We start from the raw sequence: 17,183 nt of genomic DNA, 5'->3' as shown, positions 1-17,183 counted from the left end.
CTTCTTTACAACTTTCAATCTTCCGCAAAACAGAACAGAAGATATTTTGAAAAATGTTGTTAACAGAAAACCGTGGGTCCCCATTGACTTGTGTTGGTTTTGTGTCCCTTTGAAGATGAACTTTTCCTGTAATGTTAGGTGTGCTGAGTTTGCTGAAGGTCCGCAGATAAACACGTTGTATGAAACAGAACATCTACACAAAATCTACACGTCTGATATCAAGCAGAGTACTCTGTACCAATATGCACTTTGTGTTCAGAGCCGTAATTTGTTTTCTGTCTTATTTAGAAGCATCATTTACCTCAGTCATTTTGGGAAATGGGACTCACTTTGGAGTTCTATACACTAATTTCAGGCCACATCGAACACGGTTGGGTTAAAAGCTGTTTCTTGTAAAAGCCTGTCACATTTAATTAAGCTGACCCACATGTGCTTGGAGAGAATTAACTTGAAAAACAATATTTATGAAATACATAGAGAGGGGATTAAAGAATCCTTGGTGCTGTTTTATTTTTTATTTTATTTTATAAATCTACCACACAATATTTGTATATTTGGGCCGGTATGATATTTTGAGGATGTGGTAACCTTAAGCCAAATAACTGTTTCGCTGTGGCAATTGTGGCAAAATGTGTTATTTTAAAGGTCTAAGCTTAAAACTTTGAACACAATATATATTTTTTTAAGCGACACAATATATTTGGAACTTTAGTAAACATGTATGTCAGGTTAAATCAGTGGTTCCCAAACTTTTTGAAAGAATGACATAGTTTTAAACTAACATTTACATTTAGTCATTTAGCAGACGCTTTTGTCCAAACCAATTTACAGGGAGTTCAGTGAGCAATTAGCGATGTAATACATGAGCAATAATACAATAGTACAAAGTTACTAGTTTCAGCAAATGCTTGAACAGTACCTGGTGAGAGACAGAGAGAGGGTTAGTGTTTTTTTTCTCATTTGTCTGTCAAATATTCACAGAACGGCGGTTTTAAGTCGTTTTTTGGAATGGCGTCAGAGATGTGGTTGACCAGACTGAGTTAGGGCATTCTAGTCATAGCATATAAATAAATGAAATGCAAATGAGCAAGCAATAAATTATGCATAAACAAAAATTAGCACAAAACCTGTTGGTATATCGTGTGAAATAATCTAAATAGTTGGTCAGAACGTAGATGTAAATAACTAGATGCTGCATCCAAGCGCTGCAGGCATGTAGACGTGTCCGCCATCTTGGAACAGTCCACTGACGTCACTCACAGTTGACTAGAATGCCCCAGTACTGCGCTGCGCAGCCATGGCCGTGAAAACCACTGGGATAACCGTTTTGTTGTTGTAGTCATGTGTTTGTCTTGCAGATATGATGTTTGACTTTACACAACAATTAATATATTTTCATAACCATACACAGTCGGCTTGATCTTGAGTGTAAACGAACCAGCTCTCACCGTTCCAATATGGTGGACGACCTACGTATAGCGGCAATAGAAACAGATGGAAATGCGGCATCTAGTGATTTATATCTATAGATAAGAATAAAGCAATTGTTTTTGTTAATCCATCGTGCATTAGTTTATTAATCTAACACAATCATAAAAACATTTCATCTTTTAGCTGCAGATTTACAGCAATTGATTATGTCCACACAGAAATCCTCTCACATGCATATTGAGTCTGTGGACCTGTTAACATATTATCGTTGATAAGATCATTCAGTTCCATTATCTGTCTTTTTTACTTTTATTCAGGCTCTCTGATTGGACAGTGCCTATAAATTACTAAAGTGTGTGTATACATATGTATATCTGTGGATTGTTATGTTTGTGTGCTGTTGAGAGCAGCTGAAGTGTGTGTTGTTATATTGCTGCTGTCATGCTGTGTGGATAAGTGAAGGGCCATTAATGTTAGATTGAAATTTTGACCCCGTTCTTTGGCTTCAAGCAATATTGGACACTTTGCTTACTGTCGATTTTTACAGCAGTGGTCTAGTTTTGTTTGGTTGCATTAATGTTTCATATTGTGTTTCAAAGTGTTTATTTTTTTTTAACTTTTAACACATCATGAAATCTGAAACGTGATAGTCTAAATAACATTTAATTTATAGGCAGCGCCAATACCAATTACAAATAAACATCTTGGTACACCCGAAGCACATCTGTCCACGGCTTGGGAAAATTTGTTTTTGTCACTTTGTTATTATTTACAGTGGCTTTAAAATCTATTTAGGCCATTTTAGGACCAATTCTTGTCAACTTGATTAAGTTTGAGCTGCACAGGGTTGTATTCCCTGATTTTCAATGTAGAACATTATAGTAGCTAGGCCTATGTCTCGTGAATTCATCCATCACAAGACAGAAATGAAAGATGAGAATTTTGGGTAAGAATTGGAATCATTTCGGGAAGACGGCTTTTGGGATTAATGTTGATGGTAAATTATTTTGTCAACGTGTGGTGTTGAAAATAGTGACATTTTGAGGAAAGGGATGGAGAGAGAGAATCCAAGTGGTTGCCTGGCAACCCTGAATCATGCTGATGTTGAGTGTGTTCGTGTAGGGGTACAAGTGTCGGGAGGTTCAGAGATATCTGTACACACACAATTTACTTTTACATCTTGTGTGTTTTATTGATGTATTATGATGAGGGTGTCACGATACAAGCTTTGTGCATTAAGCTCCAAAATAATAAGACTTGAGCTCATCTGGGTAAACCCTCACATGCTCTCTACATGAGGGGGAACCAGCTGATAATCTTAAATTGCTTGTGGCTGTGTGCACTAAAGTTAATGTGCCGTGGAGGTCTTAATGGGTTTGAAGTCTTTGGTGTGGATTGCAATCGGCCACCACGCGTCTCAGTCGTTGTTATCAGTTAAAACGAAGTAGCCCGATGCACTGACACCCTTCAATCGCCTCCTGTTGGGATAATAGCATGTTCTGTTCGGTTCGGCATGACTCGCCATCTGCTTTCTCCTTCTACTAACAAAACCATCAAGCGCTCTAGGCAACAAACTGTTTCATTTGAGTTTTATTATAAAATGGGGTGATTATGGAATGTGTTTGATGTGCAACAAAACAGTCAGACCAGCATTGGCCTGCGTGTGTTTATCGATCTGGTTGTTGAATGCTTGGTTGATATGCTAAAATGTCAATAAATAATTATGTCATGAATGACAATGAAAAGTTAATTTGACAGACCTTCAAACTGACACAGTTTAGCAAACAGGTGACTGTATAGCAGAATGCATTTTAGTACATGGAGAATTGACTCAGCACTGACTCCATCTAGTGGTGTCTTTTATTCACTTCCACACTTTTGTGAACTTAAAAAATGGACATTCTGTCCTCATTTACTCACCCTCATGTCATTCATGTATGACTTTTTCATCTGCAGAACACAAAAAAGATATTTTGAAGAATGTCGGTAACCAAACAACTTTGGATCCCATTGCCTTCCATTGTAAGGTCATTGTCTAAAGAGATCACTCCAGTTTTGCCTTAAATCAACATTTCTGCACGTATTGTGTCCATTCCGTTTCAGTGTCTGAATAACAAGCAAACCTCAGGACAAAAAGTTGTGGGAAAATCAGGCTTATTTCATCACATATAATGTATAATTTGGGTAAACTAAAAACAGTATGCTTTGGTATTTATCATTTTACTTAAACAATTTCCTATAGTACACACAAAAAAGGGTCATATACAGTACAGTATAATGTGAGAGTAAATTAATGTCATTCTTTTATTCGTTTATTTTTGGGTGAACTATCCCTTTACGACAACTTTTATCTGCTGAACAGGATTACCTGTTGTCTGTGTAGCTGTATGTCTGTTCTTTAGTCCAGTGCAAACAGTTCTTGTGAACCTGATGAAAATGTGTTTTAAAAATCATGATTTTAGTTCATTTCTGCATATTATAAATGCAGTATTTGGAGGAGGTTTACATTCTTGAAACTGTAGCACAACTGAATGTGAAACAAAGGCCTTCATGAAGATAAGCCTTCACTTTTTTCTTTACTTTTTTCTTCCAGTCTCGCATCTGGTTTTAAAGAAGCACAAAAAAGTATTTAGACACCAAATCTACAAATGAATTAATGCCATCGCAAACATTTAGCATCTGAACCTGATGTTGGAATTCTCCAACACCTCATTTTTAGATGATTGTTTAAACCTGTAAACTGTCGGAGCCCTTTTTGAGCCTACACATGAAAACACATGTTGGAACTAAAATTGCGGTGACTCATGAATTCTTTGGAATACAGACTTACGGTTGGTTTTGTTTGAAAAAAACAAAAGTGGCGGATTATTTCTAAAAAAAATCAAACACACAAAAAATTAAAGGTCTGTTGTTATAAAAAATAAATAAAAAAAGTTGATGTTTTTCTGTGATTAAAAAATACAATAAAAAAATACCGGTCGCAAAAGGATAACAAAACATGTAAGCACACTCTTTATAAAAAGGAATCAATTACTCCCCCTACATAAATTATTAAAAAAAAAACACCTGTAAAGAAATCTGTATTCTAGAGTTGTAACCTAATATAGTTTGTCATGATTCGATATTGACGCAAACTTAGATGTCCCATATACGTTACATGTGACAGTTAACAGGTTACACCATGTGTGACATTTGCATCAAATGATGCAATACATTTTCTTTAAACTAACTTCCCTTCTCATTTTGCTCTGAAGTTGCAATAACCAATAACCGATCTGTAGAGTCATGAAGTCCTTTTCTGTCAGATTCACACAGGTCAAATGATTATGATATTAAATATGATGAGTCCATTATCATTTACACATTTGGCAGACACTTTTATTCACAGCCATACATTTTATCAGTATGTGTGTACACTGGAATTCAAACCCATAAACTTTACACTAATGAAATGCTTTACAGTTTGAGCTATGTCACTTTGTTATTGAACTAAACAAGAAACCATCACAGATCACAAATTCTGTTGGTTTTAATTGTTATATTTGGAATTGTATTAGTTTATGAAACAAATGGTCTGTACTGGTATTGTGTTGGGTTCCCTTGGCACAACTGCAAATAATAGAAAACCATTAAAGGGACAGTTCACCCAAAAACTCATCATTTACTCACCCTTGTGTAATTTCATACCTGTATACAGTCTTTACAATTGCTGTGACCATGTTTTCACACATTGTAAACTAAACTCCAACACTCATTTTAAAAATGCTAAAATACACTAACACAATACACGGTGTCTAGCAAAACACTAACTGGGCACTTCTGTGTCTGTGTCATTCTTGGTTCCTTGTTCCATCGACTAGACTCTTCAACCTTATACCTAGACAAAAAAAGTAATATTCTTACAACATGTATTCTACTGACAGAAACATTCAGTCAATCATGTAACAATGTCATAAAAAACACTAACATCAGAAGGAAAAACAGAAACTGCATTATTTGATATGTGTCATGTCTAACCCTAAAAATCCTAAAAATAAATGCCACTGTGTCCCAGCTGAGATTTGACTGTATTCATTCGCCAGCCTCTCTGTATGATAGCATTTGGATTATGACAGGGATTTTCAAACTGGGGTCCGTGGATGTCCAGGGGCCTCCAGAAGGTTAAGTGTTACAGTTTTTACAGACACTAGGACACATTTCTCAATACTTAGGTCACTTTTGCAAAACTCTTCACACAGTTCTCCTAACCAACTTTCAACTTGGCAAAGCAGTTCATTTCACATTCAAAATCCACTACGACTACCAAAACACTTTATTCAGGTCTCAAATCAACTCGTTCTTCCAGAACACTAGCAGGTATTGGTTGACACCCGACAAACACACTTTCTCACCCACAAAACAATGACCTAAAAAACACTAACAACATGAAGCATTATACAATGTTTTCTTGTGTATAACAAGGACACATCTCTGTTTATATTTCACTGCAATATATGTTACTGGAATGAATCAGACATGATGCAGAATTCGTCAATATTTTATTTATTTATTCAATATTAAATACAAGAATTTGTAAACACACCATCCACTGATACAGATACAATAGTAATGCTAATCTACTCGGTTTTCTCCATTTGGCCACAGGTTCTCATCCACATCACATCTTATGTCATCTAGGGCAATACACCTAGGAAAGAATTTTCTGGCATGCCTGATCCATCCCTGGCAATCTTCTGCTGATATGTCCATGCATCCAGCATTCATTGCATCCAGGAGGGACATTTGATCATGTGGATGGTGGTCATAAACCTTCCACCTCCGTGAGGAAAAGAATTCCTCTATGGGGTTGAAGAATGGAGAGTAAGGTGGGAGGAAACCACTCGGTGACTGCACGGGAGTGGTGAAATGCCACATTGTCTTTCAGCCACTTCTCTATTTCTGGCTGGGTCCATGTTAACATCACAGTACAAACCTATTCAGCAGTTGTCTCATTTTGTAATGAAATTGAAAGAGTAACACCTGTGTAGATGTTCATCTACAATGAGAATCTGCTGTGGCTGGTCAAAATTGTCCAATTGATTTTATAGCATTCAATTTTAAGATTTAAAATATATTTCATTACAGTTTTTGCCCATTGCTTACACACTAAAACCAAATGCTTACACCAAAGCCTCAACCCTAACTTCTTGTAGCATAACTTAAACACAGTGCAACCATAGCTTAAACACATTGTTAACTTTATACTTTGTTTGCAATTCTGTAACACACTTATTCCTTTATGCAACACACTCCTGCATACTACACTCTATATCATACATAAGACACTTCGTTCAAAAATGAAATCTCAGGGTGCCATTTGGAAAACACATATATCCAAAATACAAAACACATCGGGTAATTGCCATCACTCAAATACACACCTGAAGACATTACTTGCAAAACTGAACACCAATCAGCCAGCTACAAAAAGCCCTCAGTTTAGCCATTTCAAGAACTTTTTAAGCAACGATGGAGGGAGAGCAAGAGGCAGAGGTAGAGGAGGAGGAACATTTCTAGATGCTCTCCATAATATAGTTGTACAGAACAGACCAGATCGGCCCAGGTTTGTGGTGGTATGGGATAATGTCAGTTTCCATCGGGCTGCTCTGGTCCAGGCCTGGTTCACCAACCACAATCAATTTGAAGTGGTATACTTTCCCCCTTACTCGCCATTTTTAAACCCTATAGAGGAATTCTTTTTGGCTTGGAGATGGTGTGTATATGACCGCCATCCACATGCCCGCATGCTTCTTCTGCAGGCAATGGAACGGGCCTGCTGCAACATTCAGGTGACAGCAATCCATGGATGGTTTCGACATGCAAGGGGATATTTTCAACGGTGCCTAGCGAGAGAAAACATTGCTTGCGATGTTGATGAGATCCTGTGGCCAGACTCCAACAGACGGCGGGATTCATGAGCCCACATATGCACAATTGCCATGATTTTCTGTGTTTACAGTATAGTGTTTTTTCTAATTTTATTTTTTTGCTTAATCTGAATTCATGTTACTGCAATGTTCAATATTGATTCGGCCTATTTCCTTTTCTGGTTGTTTGAAAATGTGCCTCCTGAAAATATGCCTTCTGAATAAACAGTGAAAATCTAAGACTGCAGTGTTTTATATAAACTAGACTACTGTGTTCCCCCTGATCTGAAAGTGTATGCATATGATGCAAGTATGTGTCATTTTGTCATCAGAGTTACATTTTGACAAAGGAATGTTAGGTTTTGATAGTAGAGTTTCAATTTGACACATATGTGAATGGTATATTTCCCAGTGTTGTGTCATATTTACTTGTGTGTAGAGAGTTTTGGCAAAATGAGCGAAGTTTTGCAAAATGTGTTCAAGCAACGGGCAAAAACGGTAAAATATTACTGTAGAAATGTAGCAAATTGCTGTGTTATTCAGTTTTGTATTATGTTATTGTTTGAACATAAGTTTAACAGTTTTGAAAACAGTATGTAAGCATGTGCAAATTGGCCTGTGCATGGGCGTAAATCTCATTTAACAGTAGGGGGGGGCAATACATATCAAATTTCTCAAGAGCAATTTTTGAAGGGGACACAAATAATACAGTCAAAATTGTACTTACTACAACACTAAGCGACAATATGCATTAGGTTTATAGGTTTATCATGCAGACTTGCAGTCATATTATAACTGAACTGAATGTGAACAGTAAAGCTTTTTCCATTTATATATATGTTTTTTCAGGAACTACCCATGATACTACATGTTGACATTGAGTCACTTTTTTAAACACTTTTAAAATGTTATCCTGCTTTATACTGCAACATTGTTTGACAAAGTAACCGTACATCGACATTATTGAGTGGTTGTTATTTTCCCCTGTAGTGCCCAATCTCCGCTAACAAACTTTGTTCATGTTCGTGTATCCAAACAAACTTAAATTCTGTGTTGTACTCGTTGATGAATCGCCCGAGATTCAGTAAACTGAATGTTTATCTTATCCGCCGCGCACATTCTGCACACATTAGATGCTGAGAAAACGATCTTCTCCAGCTGAATGAACGCTGAGCACCTTTAGTGGACGATAGATACAGTGCCAACATCACAAAACTGTAACCGGTATGTTCGCGGCTGTGTGTGACACGGGACCTGAATGGCAGGATCGGTGGCTAATTGGCGGTTAATGTTCACATCATGCCAGGTCGCTTAAAATATAACAATGAATGCGAAACGGCTTCGGCGTGAAGTCCTATGTAACAAGCTAACGTTAACTAGCTAAGTAACGTTTTAATCGCTAACATAGCAGATTCATGGAAAAATACATCGGTAATCAGCATTTTTGCAACAACTTATTTATTACAGTTTTTCTCAATTGTTTACACACATTTTCTGAAAGCATGCCTCATATTCTCAGAACTCTACACACAAATCCAAAAAAACACACACAATGGCTAAAACCCCTCAATTCTCCTGCAAAATGAAACTTTACATTCAAAACAATGTTATTTCTTCTCAAAATGGGAGTTTGTTTTCAAATGACACACACAAACCATCATATGTATAGACATTTATAAGAACCAGCTGAACACTGATGTGCTCAATGTAAAACACTATGATGAATTTAAAACACTTCTTCTCCATTCAACATAATGACTTAGCCCTTCTTTTGGTATAGTGTTACACTTACTGCAGACAGTACAAACATAAGTGTGTTGTAAAATATTGAGAATATTGTTTTTATACTCAGAACACACAAATACACGGTAAAATTGTAGTTTATTTGTCCCGCAAAAACAATGTACACAGTTCGTCCCATTCCCGACCAACATAAAGTTGCACACACACTACATACAAAACAACAGAAGAATTTACTGTATACAGTGTTGAGAGTATGCATCAATTGTGGGACTCACTTGCACATAGTTATATCGCAATTCTTTGTCTCTTTATGAATTGCATTCAAATGGCACCCTGTAGACCTGCTTCATCCTGAGATGATTTCTGCGCAAGACATGGTCCATATGATTGATGCTACAGTGTACCTGCTCAAATGTGACTGTTCTCTTCGCCCAGCCTCCCTCATTGTTAGACCATGGTTGACCACATGATCAACCAAAGTGGCTCGGATCTCATCAGAGATTACGGTCATTGGCCTTCTTCATCCTCGTACTTGTACTCCCCGTCCTCCTCCTCCTCCTCTTACTCTTACTCCTCAGGCTCTGACTCTGTTTCCAATGTTGTTATCCATTGCTCCAAAACAGAAGAGCGCACATATTGCCCTTTTATGCTAAAGCTCTGATTGCTAATTGTAAATCTGTGTGACGGGTGTTTGCCCTTGTGATAAGTCAGTGTGCATATTTGAATGGCAGTGTGTTCCTTATGAAAACAAGATATTTTCTGCATGAAAATTGTGCCAAAAGCAGAGAATTGTGTGTAGTGTTTTGAAAAAAGTGTGTTTTAGAACTGCAATTTGAGTGTAAAGAAGGAACTGTGCTTGTAGTTTAGCAGAATTGGTTCATGGGGTTGGTGAATTAGTTACATGTTGTGGTCATTGTGTCTCAAGTACCAGAATTTGTGTGTAAACAATTGAGAAAAACTGTAATGAATCAGCATCAATTACATTAAAGAGAATCACTTCATTTAAAGTGAATACAATATCCTTCTTACTTGAGTTCAACAACCACTGCTGAACATTCCTAATTTGAATGTGTTGCGCAATGCGCAGGTGAGATTAAAGTGGAGATCAGCATTGGGCCAAACCATTTTGAGAGGCAGAGGAGGGGGAACTCAACAGTTTCTAAATTTAAAACGCATTTTTGCTTTTGTATTTTCTACTAATTACACAATTAGATTAGATAAACATTTATATATTTATGACAATAGCGAATTTAATTGATCGAGGGGGGGACAACCCTCGGATAGAGGGGGACATGTCCCCTCCGTCCCCCCCGGGATTTACGCCCATGCCTGTACGTACAAAAAGTTTTGGCAGTTGTTGTGTCTTTGTGAGAAAAGAATTCAGGACATTTGATTCTAGTCATTGAATGCATTTTGTGCCAAAGCAATGATAATTGATCCTCAGTTTAGCCCACATAGACTTCTGTTGTGCTCACTGTGTGAAGAGTTTTGCAATAGTGACCGAAGTATTGAGAAATGTGTCCCAGCGTCTGTTAAAAACTGTAAAGTTACGTATTACCGTGAACAGCTGAACACAAATATATCACCCGTATTTTATTCCATTGCTAATGAGTAAAAGCAAATTGAAGGTATGCAAATATATATATATATATATATATATATCACATGTAGTCTATATGTCATAAACATGTAAAGTGAGGGACTGAACATCACTGTAAGATGAACCTGGGACCCCTTCCTAATGTAAAATTCATATCCATCATTTTTTATGTGTAAAGGAACATATACATTTGATTACATAAATAGTGTGGGATATTACAGTATAAAGACAACTTATTGTTTCCAAACTCACAATTATTGTTGGAGTAATATTACTTAGGTTTAGAACATGATGTTATCTGTTCTGACAAACAGTGTAAAAGCATTTGTAAATTTGGCAGTTAAAATATATGGTTTTGGTCTTGGTTGAGCTTGTGTGTTCAAGAAGTTAAATTTGTGTTAAATGGATGCATTTTGTGTCGAAGCAAGAAGAAATGTTTTAATTGTATTGCCCACACAGCCAGATGTTGTTAAAAAATTGTTAAAAGTATTGGAAAAATTAAATTGAAAAAAACTGTAAATTATTTTTTCCGATGAACACAAAAAGAGATATATGGAAGAAGTTTACTCATTTTTAGTTCTGGGACATCATTGAGTACCATAGTGGGAAAAATTGAATGGCAGTCAAAGGTGCTCCACAACTGTTTGTTTTCCTTAATTCTTCAAAATATCTTATTTTGTGTTCAACAGAACAAGAAAATCTAAAAGAAAAAAATCTTGCTATGGTAGTGGACGATTTATTTATTGTATTTAATAGATTTTAATAGATTTAGACGTGTCCTATATTTGGAAAGACTTTTCTGTTTAACTGTAGCTCTTGGATGTAGTAAGAAAAAGAAGCCCAGAGGAAGTTGGTACATTATAATCGCGTGAGTTTATTGGGTCGCGTTGGTTGCGTCAAGCACCGCGGGGGCGCGTCCAAAGACAACGCGAGGTCCGGGAGCAGCGCAAAACATGTAAAGAACAGAGCTAAAACCCGACATGGCATCGTTTCTTATCGTGATTATTTCTGTCGTCGTGCTGGCTCTCTTTATAGTGTGGATATGTGGAGACTGGCGGAAAAGGTGAGATTCACTTTCACAAGCGAAACTTCTCTCGAGAAGATTACCGTCATCACGACTTCAAAGAATAAAGAGCGAATTGATACATACGCGTGTAGGCTACATGATCTAAATGTTAATTGAATCTTAATGTTATAAATGTAACTGAATAGAATGTACAAGTTTGGCTGTGTTAAGTCTTTATAAAGCGAATTGTTGCGGAGTTGAGCGATTCTATTACGCATAAGAGATAAGACATATTTTTCTCAAGAAGAGTTTTATTTAGTGATGAATTATGTTAAAATACACCGTTGAAATAATGCAATAACTGTTGTGCATTGAATAGGTTATTTTGTACAGACGTTTTTCAAAGTGTAAAAGATGCTGTCAGGGGATGTTTATGCGTTTTGAGTTCAAACGCGTTTCTTTGGTCTCCGGCTATTTCAGAACAACAGAACTGGTACAGTGTAACTCATTGTCCACTGGATCCTCTCTCCACCCTCCAACCCTGAGTGTTTACATTTCCTTTATCCGAAGTGGTTAAAGTAGACTCAAGTTCATGAGGTAGCTCAGTGGTCAGAGCATTGCGTTAACAACGCAAGGTTGTGGGTTCGACCCACGGGATTGCACAAACCTATGTATAAATGTATAGAATAATGCAATGTAAGTCGCTTTGGATAAAAGCGTCTGCAAAATGTTTAAATGCAACCCAAAGATCTTCAAAATTAGGACAGGAGCACAAAATATATCATTATAATCTAAACTCTTTCAGATTTCAGTAATACAGTTTTGGGTGTGTTGGGATTAAAATGAACACGTCCTCGTTGCATTTATACTTTCAACAAATCTATATAAAACAATATTTTATTAAAATCTAAAATTAGGCAAGTTTGCATTAGAATATATATCCTTTCATTGAAGTTTGTATAAAAATATATGTTGTGAAAATCTTTCAGGGATCTACTTTTGTCAAGTGATTTTGTTTTTAGTAGCTCATTATCTTTCTTATTGTTCAAGGCATTTCATATTGTTTGTTTACATTTTTGTATTAAGAAGTGTTTTAATCAAACTGTGCTTAATAGACCCGTTCTTCAAATGTAAGAAAAGGAAAGATTTGTAATGGTGTACATTAAACTGTCAACACTATGCTCAAAATCGTGTTATATTTTTTATAGTAGTAATAATAATACCGTGTGTTTGTGTTTTCAGAAGGACGGGAGAGCCTCCATTAGTGAGCGGTTTGCCCTTCATCGGTGTCACTCTGGATTACGCCAGAGACCCTTTAGGCTTCATAAGAGACACTCGGAAGAAATACGGCGATGTCTTCACGTGTAAGATCGCCAGAAAGTATTTCACTTTCATCACTGACCCTTTCTCACTCTCTCTGGTGGTGCGGCAGAGTAAAAATCTGGACTTCCAGAAGTTTGCTATGGGGTTCTCAGAGCGGGTAATTTATGTAATGATTATATCTGTATACTTTAACCCAAATGTATGCTATTGATTCCTTTTGCACACATGCATGTGTTTTAACAAGCACTTACTTGTTTGGATTTATTGAGAAACTCACGGAAGTCTTCGGGTACAATAAAAGAAAATATAACCTAGTATTGCTCAAGTCAAAAGTCTGGACATGCTTCATGATTCATAAAGACTTTGAAATGACTTTTGTAGACAAAAGAACAGCTGTAAATATGTATACTGAAATATTGTTTTCTGATAAATGGTTGTCCTTGACCGGGAAAGTATCCCCTAAATTCTTTAATACTGATGAATTATATCTGAAAAATGCCCTGAATGTTTCTCAAATGGCAATGTTGGAAGTAAGAAAAATACACATTTGCATTTGTTTCATATTTTCAGTCACTGCTTAATAGTACACTCTTTACACTGTATGTCTCTCTCGATGGCAGGTCTTTGGCCACCCTGACTTCACCTCTCCAGTTTTCAGTGGGAGTTACAGAGAAGTTCATTCAATCTTCAGACAAACGCTTCAGGGTCTGCCCTTGCAGGAGCTGGCGCAGAGCATGCTGGGAAATCTGCAGGCGGTTTTGGAACGAGGCCTGTCGCATGAGCACGGCTGGGTGGAGGAGGGCCTGCAGAACTTCACCAACCGCATCATGTTTGAAGCGGGCTTTCTCACTCTGTTCGGGAGGGATGCAGGGCTCCTTCCGTGTGATGGCGTGGGTTGCGGAAAATCGTCCATGCAGAAAGCAGCTCAGGATTTTCTAGTGTTTGATCGGGCGTTCCCTGCGCTGGCTGCGGGTGTTCCCATCTGGCTGTGCATGCCGGCGTGGCGGGCAAGAGAAGCTTTAGCAAAGGAACTTCTGCATGATGAGCTTCACCGCAGGAACTGCATCTCGGATCTGATTCAGCGTAGGATGGACGTGTTTGACCTCATGCATTTGGATGAGACTGATAAAGCGCGCACGCACGTGTGCATGGTGTGGGCGTCACAGGCTAATACACTGCCGGCAGCCTTCTGGAGCCTGTACTACACACTGAGGTGAACTAGCACATCATGGTGTTAAAGGGGTCATATGACACGGCGAATATTATGGTTTGTTTTAGATGTAATGCGATGTGTATACACGTTTTAAGGTTCAAAAACTCTGTATTTTCCACATAACGTGCATGTTTGTATCTGCTCTTTGCTCCCCCTCTCTTAAAAGCACAGATTTATAACAAAGCTCATCGCTCTGAAAAGTGAGGTGTACTATGATTGGCCAGTTCACCAGTGCGTAGTAATTGGTCGAATACTGCAAGCATGTGACAGAAATGTAACGCCTATTACCATATTCGGAACATCAGATTCCAAAGCAATTGTACATTTGGGCGGTCTTAGTCAAATCAGACAATGAACATGGTTACAGAAGGCGTTTCAGGCATGTCTGGATGAGCATTCGCTTCAAGATGGTTTGCATCTTTTGTTCTGACACTTAAATTTTACATGTCTAATACAGGGATGGGCAACTTATAACACACCAACGACAGAGAAAAACACGTCTTCGCGCCACATGACCCCTTTAATCATTAAGAAAATGTCAGACTATTAAACTCTAAAATGAGATTTTATGTGAAATGTATTTGTGTGTGTACTGTGAGTTTGTTTGTCGAAGTGTGGGATGATGTGTATGTTTAAATGTATGTTTGTTTGTGCGAATGTGTGTATATTTGTGTATGTTTGTGTGTGCTTCTGTGTGTGTTTATTTGTGTGTGTTGGCCTGTGACTGTGTTTTTGTGTATATGTGTTTGGCTGTGCGTGTTTAAATGTGTGTATGTTTGTTTGTGTTTATTGTGTGTATGTACACTTTAAATGTAGTGTGTGTATGTGTGTTGGTATTCATCACTGTGTGGGGACCGAATGTCCTCACAAAGATAGTAATTCCAGTGGATTTGGACCTTGTGGGGACACTTTTTAGGTTCCCTATGAGGGAAAATGTATTGTTAATCATACAGAATTATAATTCCACTATTTAAAATAAAAAAATGCAGAAAGGTTTGTGTGAATATTAAGTTTGGTGTTTGGGGAGGGTTAGGGGATAGAATATATCATAAACCTGATATAAAATCAATGGAAGTCTGTGGAATGTCCCCATAAGAAATGGAAACCTATGTGTGAGTGCACATGCGTGTGTTTGCGTGTGATTGTTTGTTTATATTTGTCCCTATGACTCTCTTTTGTTGTCAGATGTTGTCTATCTGCTCTTGACACTGTGAATGGCTCTTGATTTTGTTTGTTTCAGATCCGCCGAGGCTCTCGCTGCGGCTCGCTCAGAGATCAACAGAGTTATGTCAGGTCAAGCATTGAATGATCCGGACCGACCCGTCTGTCTCTCCAGAGAGCAGCTGGATTCTATGAGTGTACTCGGTATGTCTTTGATTCAGTGACGTTCATTTATTAATAGCTGCTTTGGAATTGCCTGTTCTTAATTCTTCAGAGTTGAACTTCATGATCTGTAGAGTTAAACGTACATTGTTAAAACATTGGAAAATGCATAAAACTGCTGGATAAAATCAGTGTTTCAAAATGTTGGCAATAGGATTTATACGTCTAGTTAAACTTTATACAATCAAATATCATATTCCATTGAAATAATAATGTAATTTTCTTTCAGAAAGTATTATTGAAGAAGCCCTTCGGCTGTCCAGCGCGTCCATGATGATCCGTGTGGCCAAAGATAACTTCACTTTTACTTTGGATTCGGGTGAGACCGTAGCCATAAGGAAAGGAGATTTCATCGCTCTGTACCCCCAACTCATACACCTGGACCCAGACATCTACTGCGATCCAACAGTAAGACCATCTACTCCCATTCCACACAAACACTGTGTACTTCACTTCTGATTCAATATTTGAAATTACTTTAAGAAGCACACATAGCCTTGGCATTGCACGTTTAACTAAACCTCACATGACTAACCGACATCAGGGTTTGTATGTTTAATTTGTGTATTTGCCTTTTGTTTGACAGGAGTTCAAATACAACCGTTTTCTGAATGAGCAAGGGGAAAGGAAAAGTAATTTCTTCAAAAACGGACGGCGACTTAAGCATTTCCTGGTTCCGTTCGGGTCTGGCGTCAGCGAGTGTCCTGGCAGATTCTTCGCAGTAAATGAGATAAAGGAATTCCTCATGTTGGTTCTGTGGTTCTATGATCTGGAGCTGGATGACATCAACACGGACCTGGTTCCAGATGGTACCCGTGCAGGTCTGGGTATCCTGCCACCCCCGCGAGACGTTCTACTTAAATACAGAAGAAGAACTGAGACTGCCGGTTTAGAAGTGACACCTAAAGATCTTGGCTGATGATGAGAGGAAATGGTCTTCTTAGAATAAAACCATTTATTGTCTATGCAAAAAATCAGTTATTATATCAATCAATGCTGTTACATTTGGTATAAAATACATTTTCTTGTTCGATCAAGAGAACATGCAAAAAACACACATAAAGTGATGTCAGACAAGTGAATTATTACCACAACATTTCATTCATTAACGGCTGATGGTCTAGAATAGTTTATTTTTGCCTTCATTTCTTTCGCTTTATGTATTTCTTTGCATATCATATATTTGATTCTTTGTATCAGGAGTTACTTTTGTCTATTCATAAAGATGTTGTAAAAGACAGCATGCCTGCATACATTGACACATGAATTATAAAATTGGACCAATCTTACATTTCTACTGTTCTGTTTTTTGTATAGTTTGTTATTTTTATGTGTTGGGCCTTTTTAAATAAGTAAAAGCCAATCTGGATGTCACATGCCAACACTTTAAGCTTTATTTCTTTTCCTTTAAGGGTTTTCACGCACAGAAGCACACAACTTTATATATTTATAGAAATAGTATTTATTTCATTCAAATGGAAATAAAACATCACAAAATAAACAATCGTAAATTCTTTTTTTTACTTTGTCCTTTTTGATCCTGCGTAAAGGAGTAGCTGTTAAAGATCTTTCTTTGAA

General features: G+C 37.4%; 1 protein-coding gene across 1 annotated transcript; it reads left to right on the top strand.

Annotated features, from left to right (window-relative positions):
- Positions 1-11,597: 11,597 nt before the first annotated feature.
- On the top strand, positions 11,598-17,122 carry LOC130417339 (cytochrome P450 7A1). Its single transcript, XM_056742889.1, has 6 exons — positions 11,598-11,743; positions 12,929-13,166; positions 13,630-14,222; positions 15,463-15,587; positions 15,835-16,013; positions 16,192-17,122. Exons 1-6 carry the CDS (start codon positions 11,661-11,663, stop codon positions 16,522-16,524), a joined length of 1,551 nt encoding a protein of 516 aa, XP_056598867.1. The 5' UTR covers positions 11,598-11,660; the 3' UTR covers positions 16,525-17,122.
- The last annotated feature ends 61 nt before the right edge of the window (positions 17,123-17,183 follow it).

Source organism: Triplophysa dalaica, chromosome 1 (genome assembly GCF_015846415.1).
Source record: "Triplophysa dalaica isolate WHDGS20190420 chromosome 1, ASM1584641v1, whole genome shotgun sequence".
NCBI classification, from domain to species: domain Eukaryota; kingdom Metazoa; phylum Chordata; class Actinopteri; order Cypriniformes; family Nemacheilidae; genus Triplophysa; species Triplophysa dalaica.
Note: the sequence above shows the minus strand (reverse complement) of the source record. Positions and strands in the feature narration are given on the sequence as shown.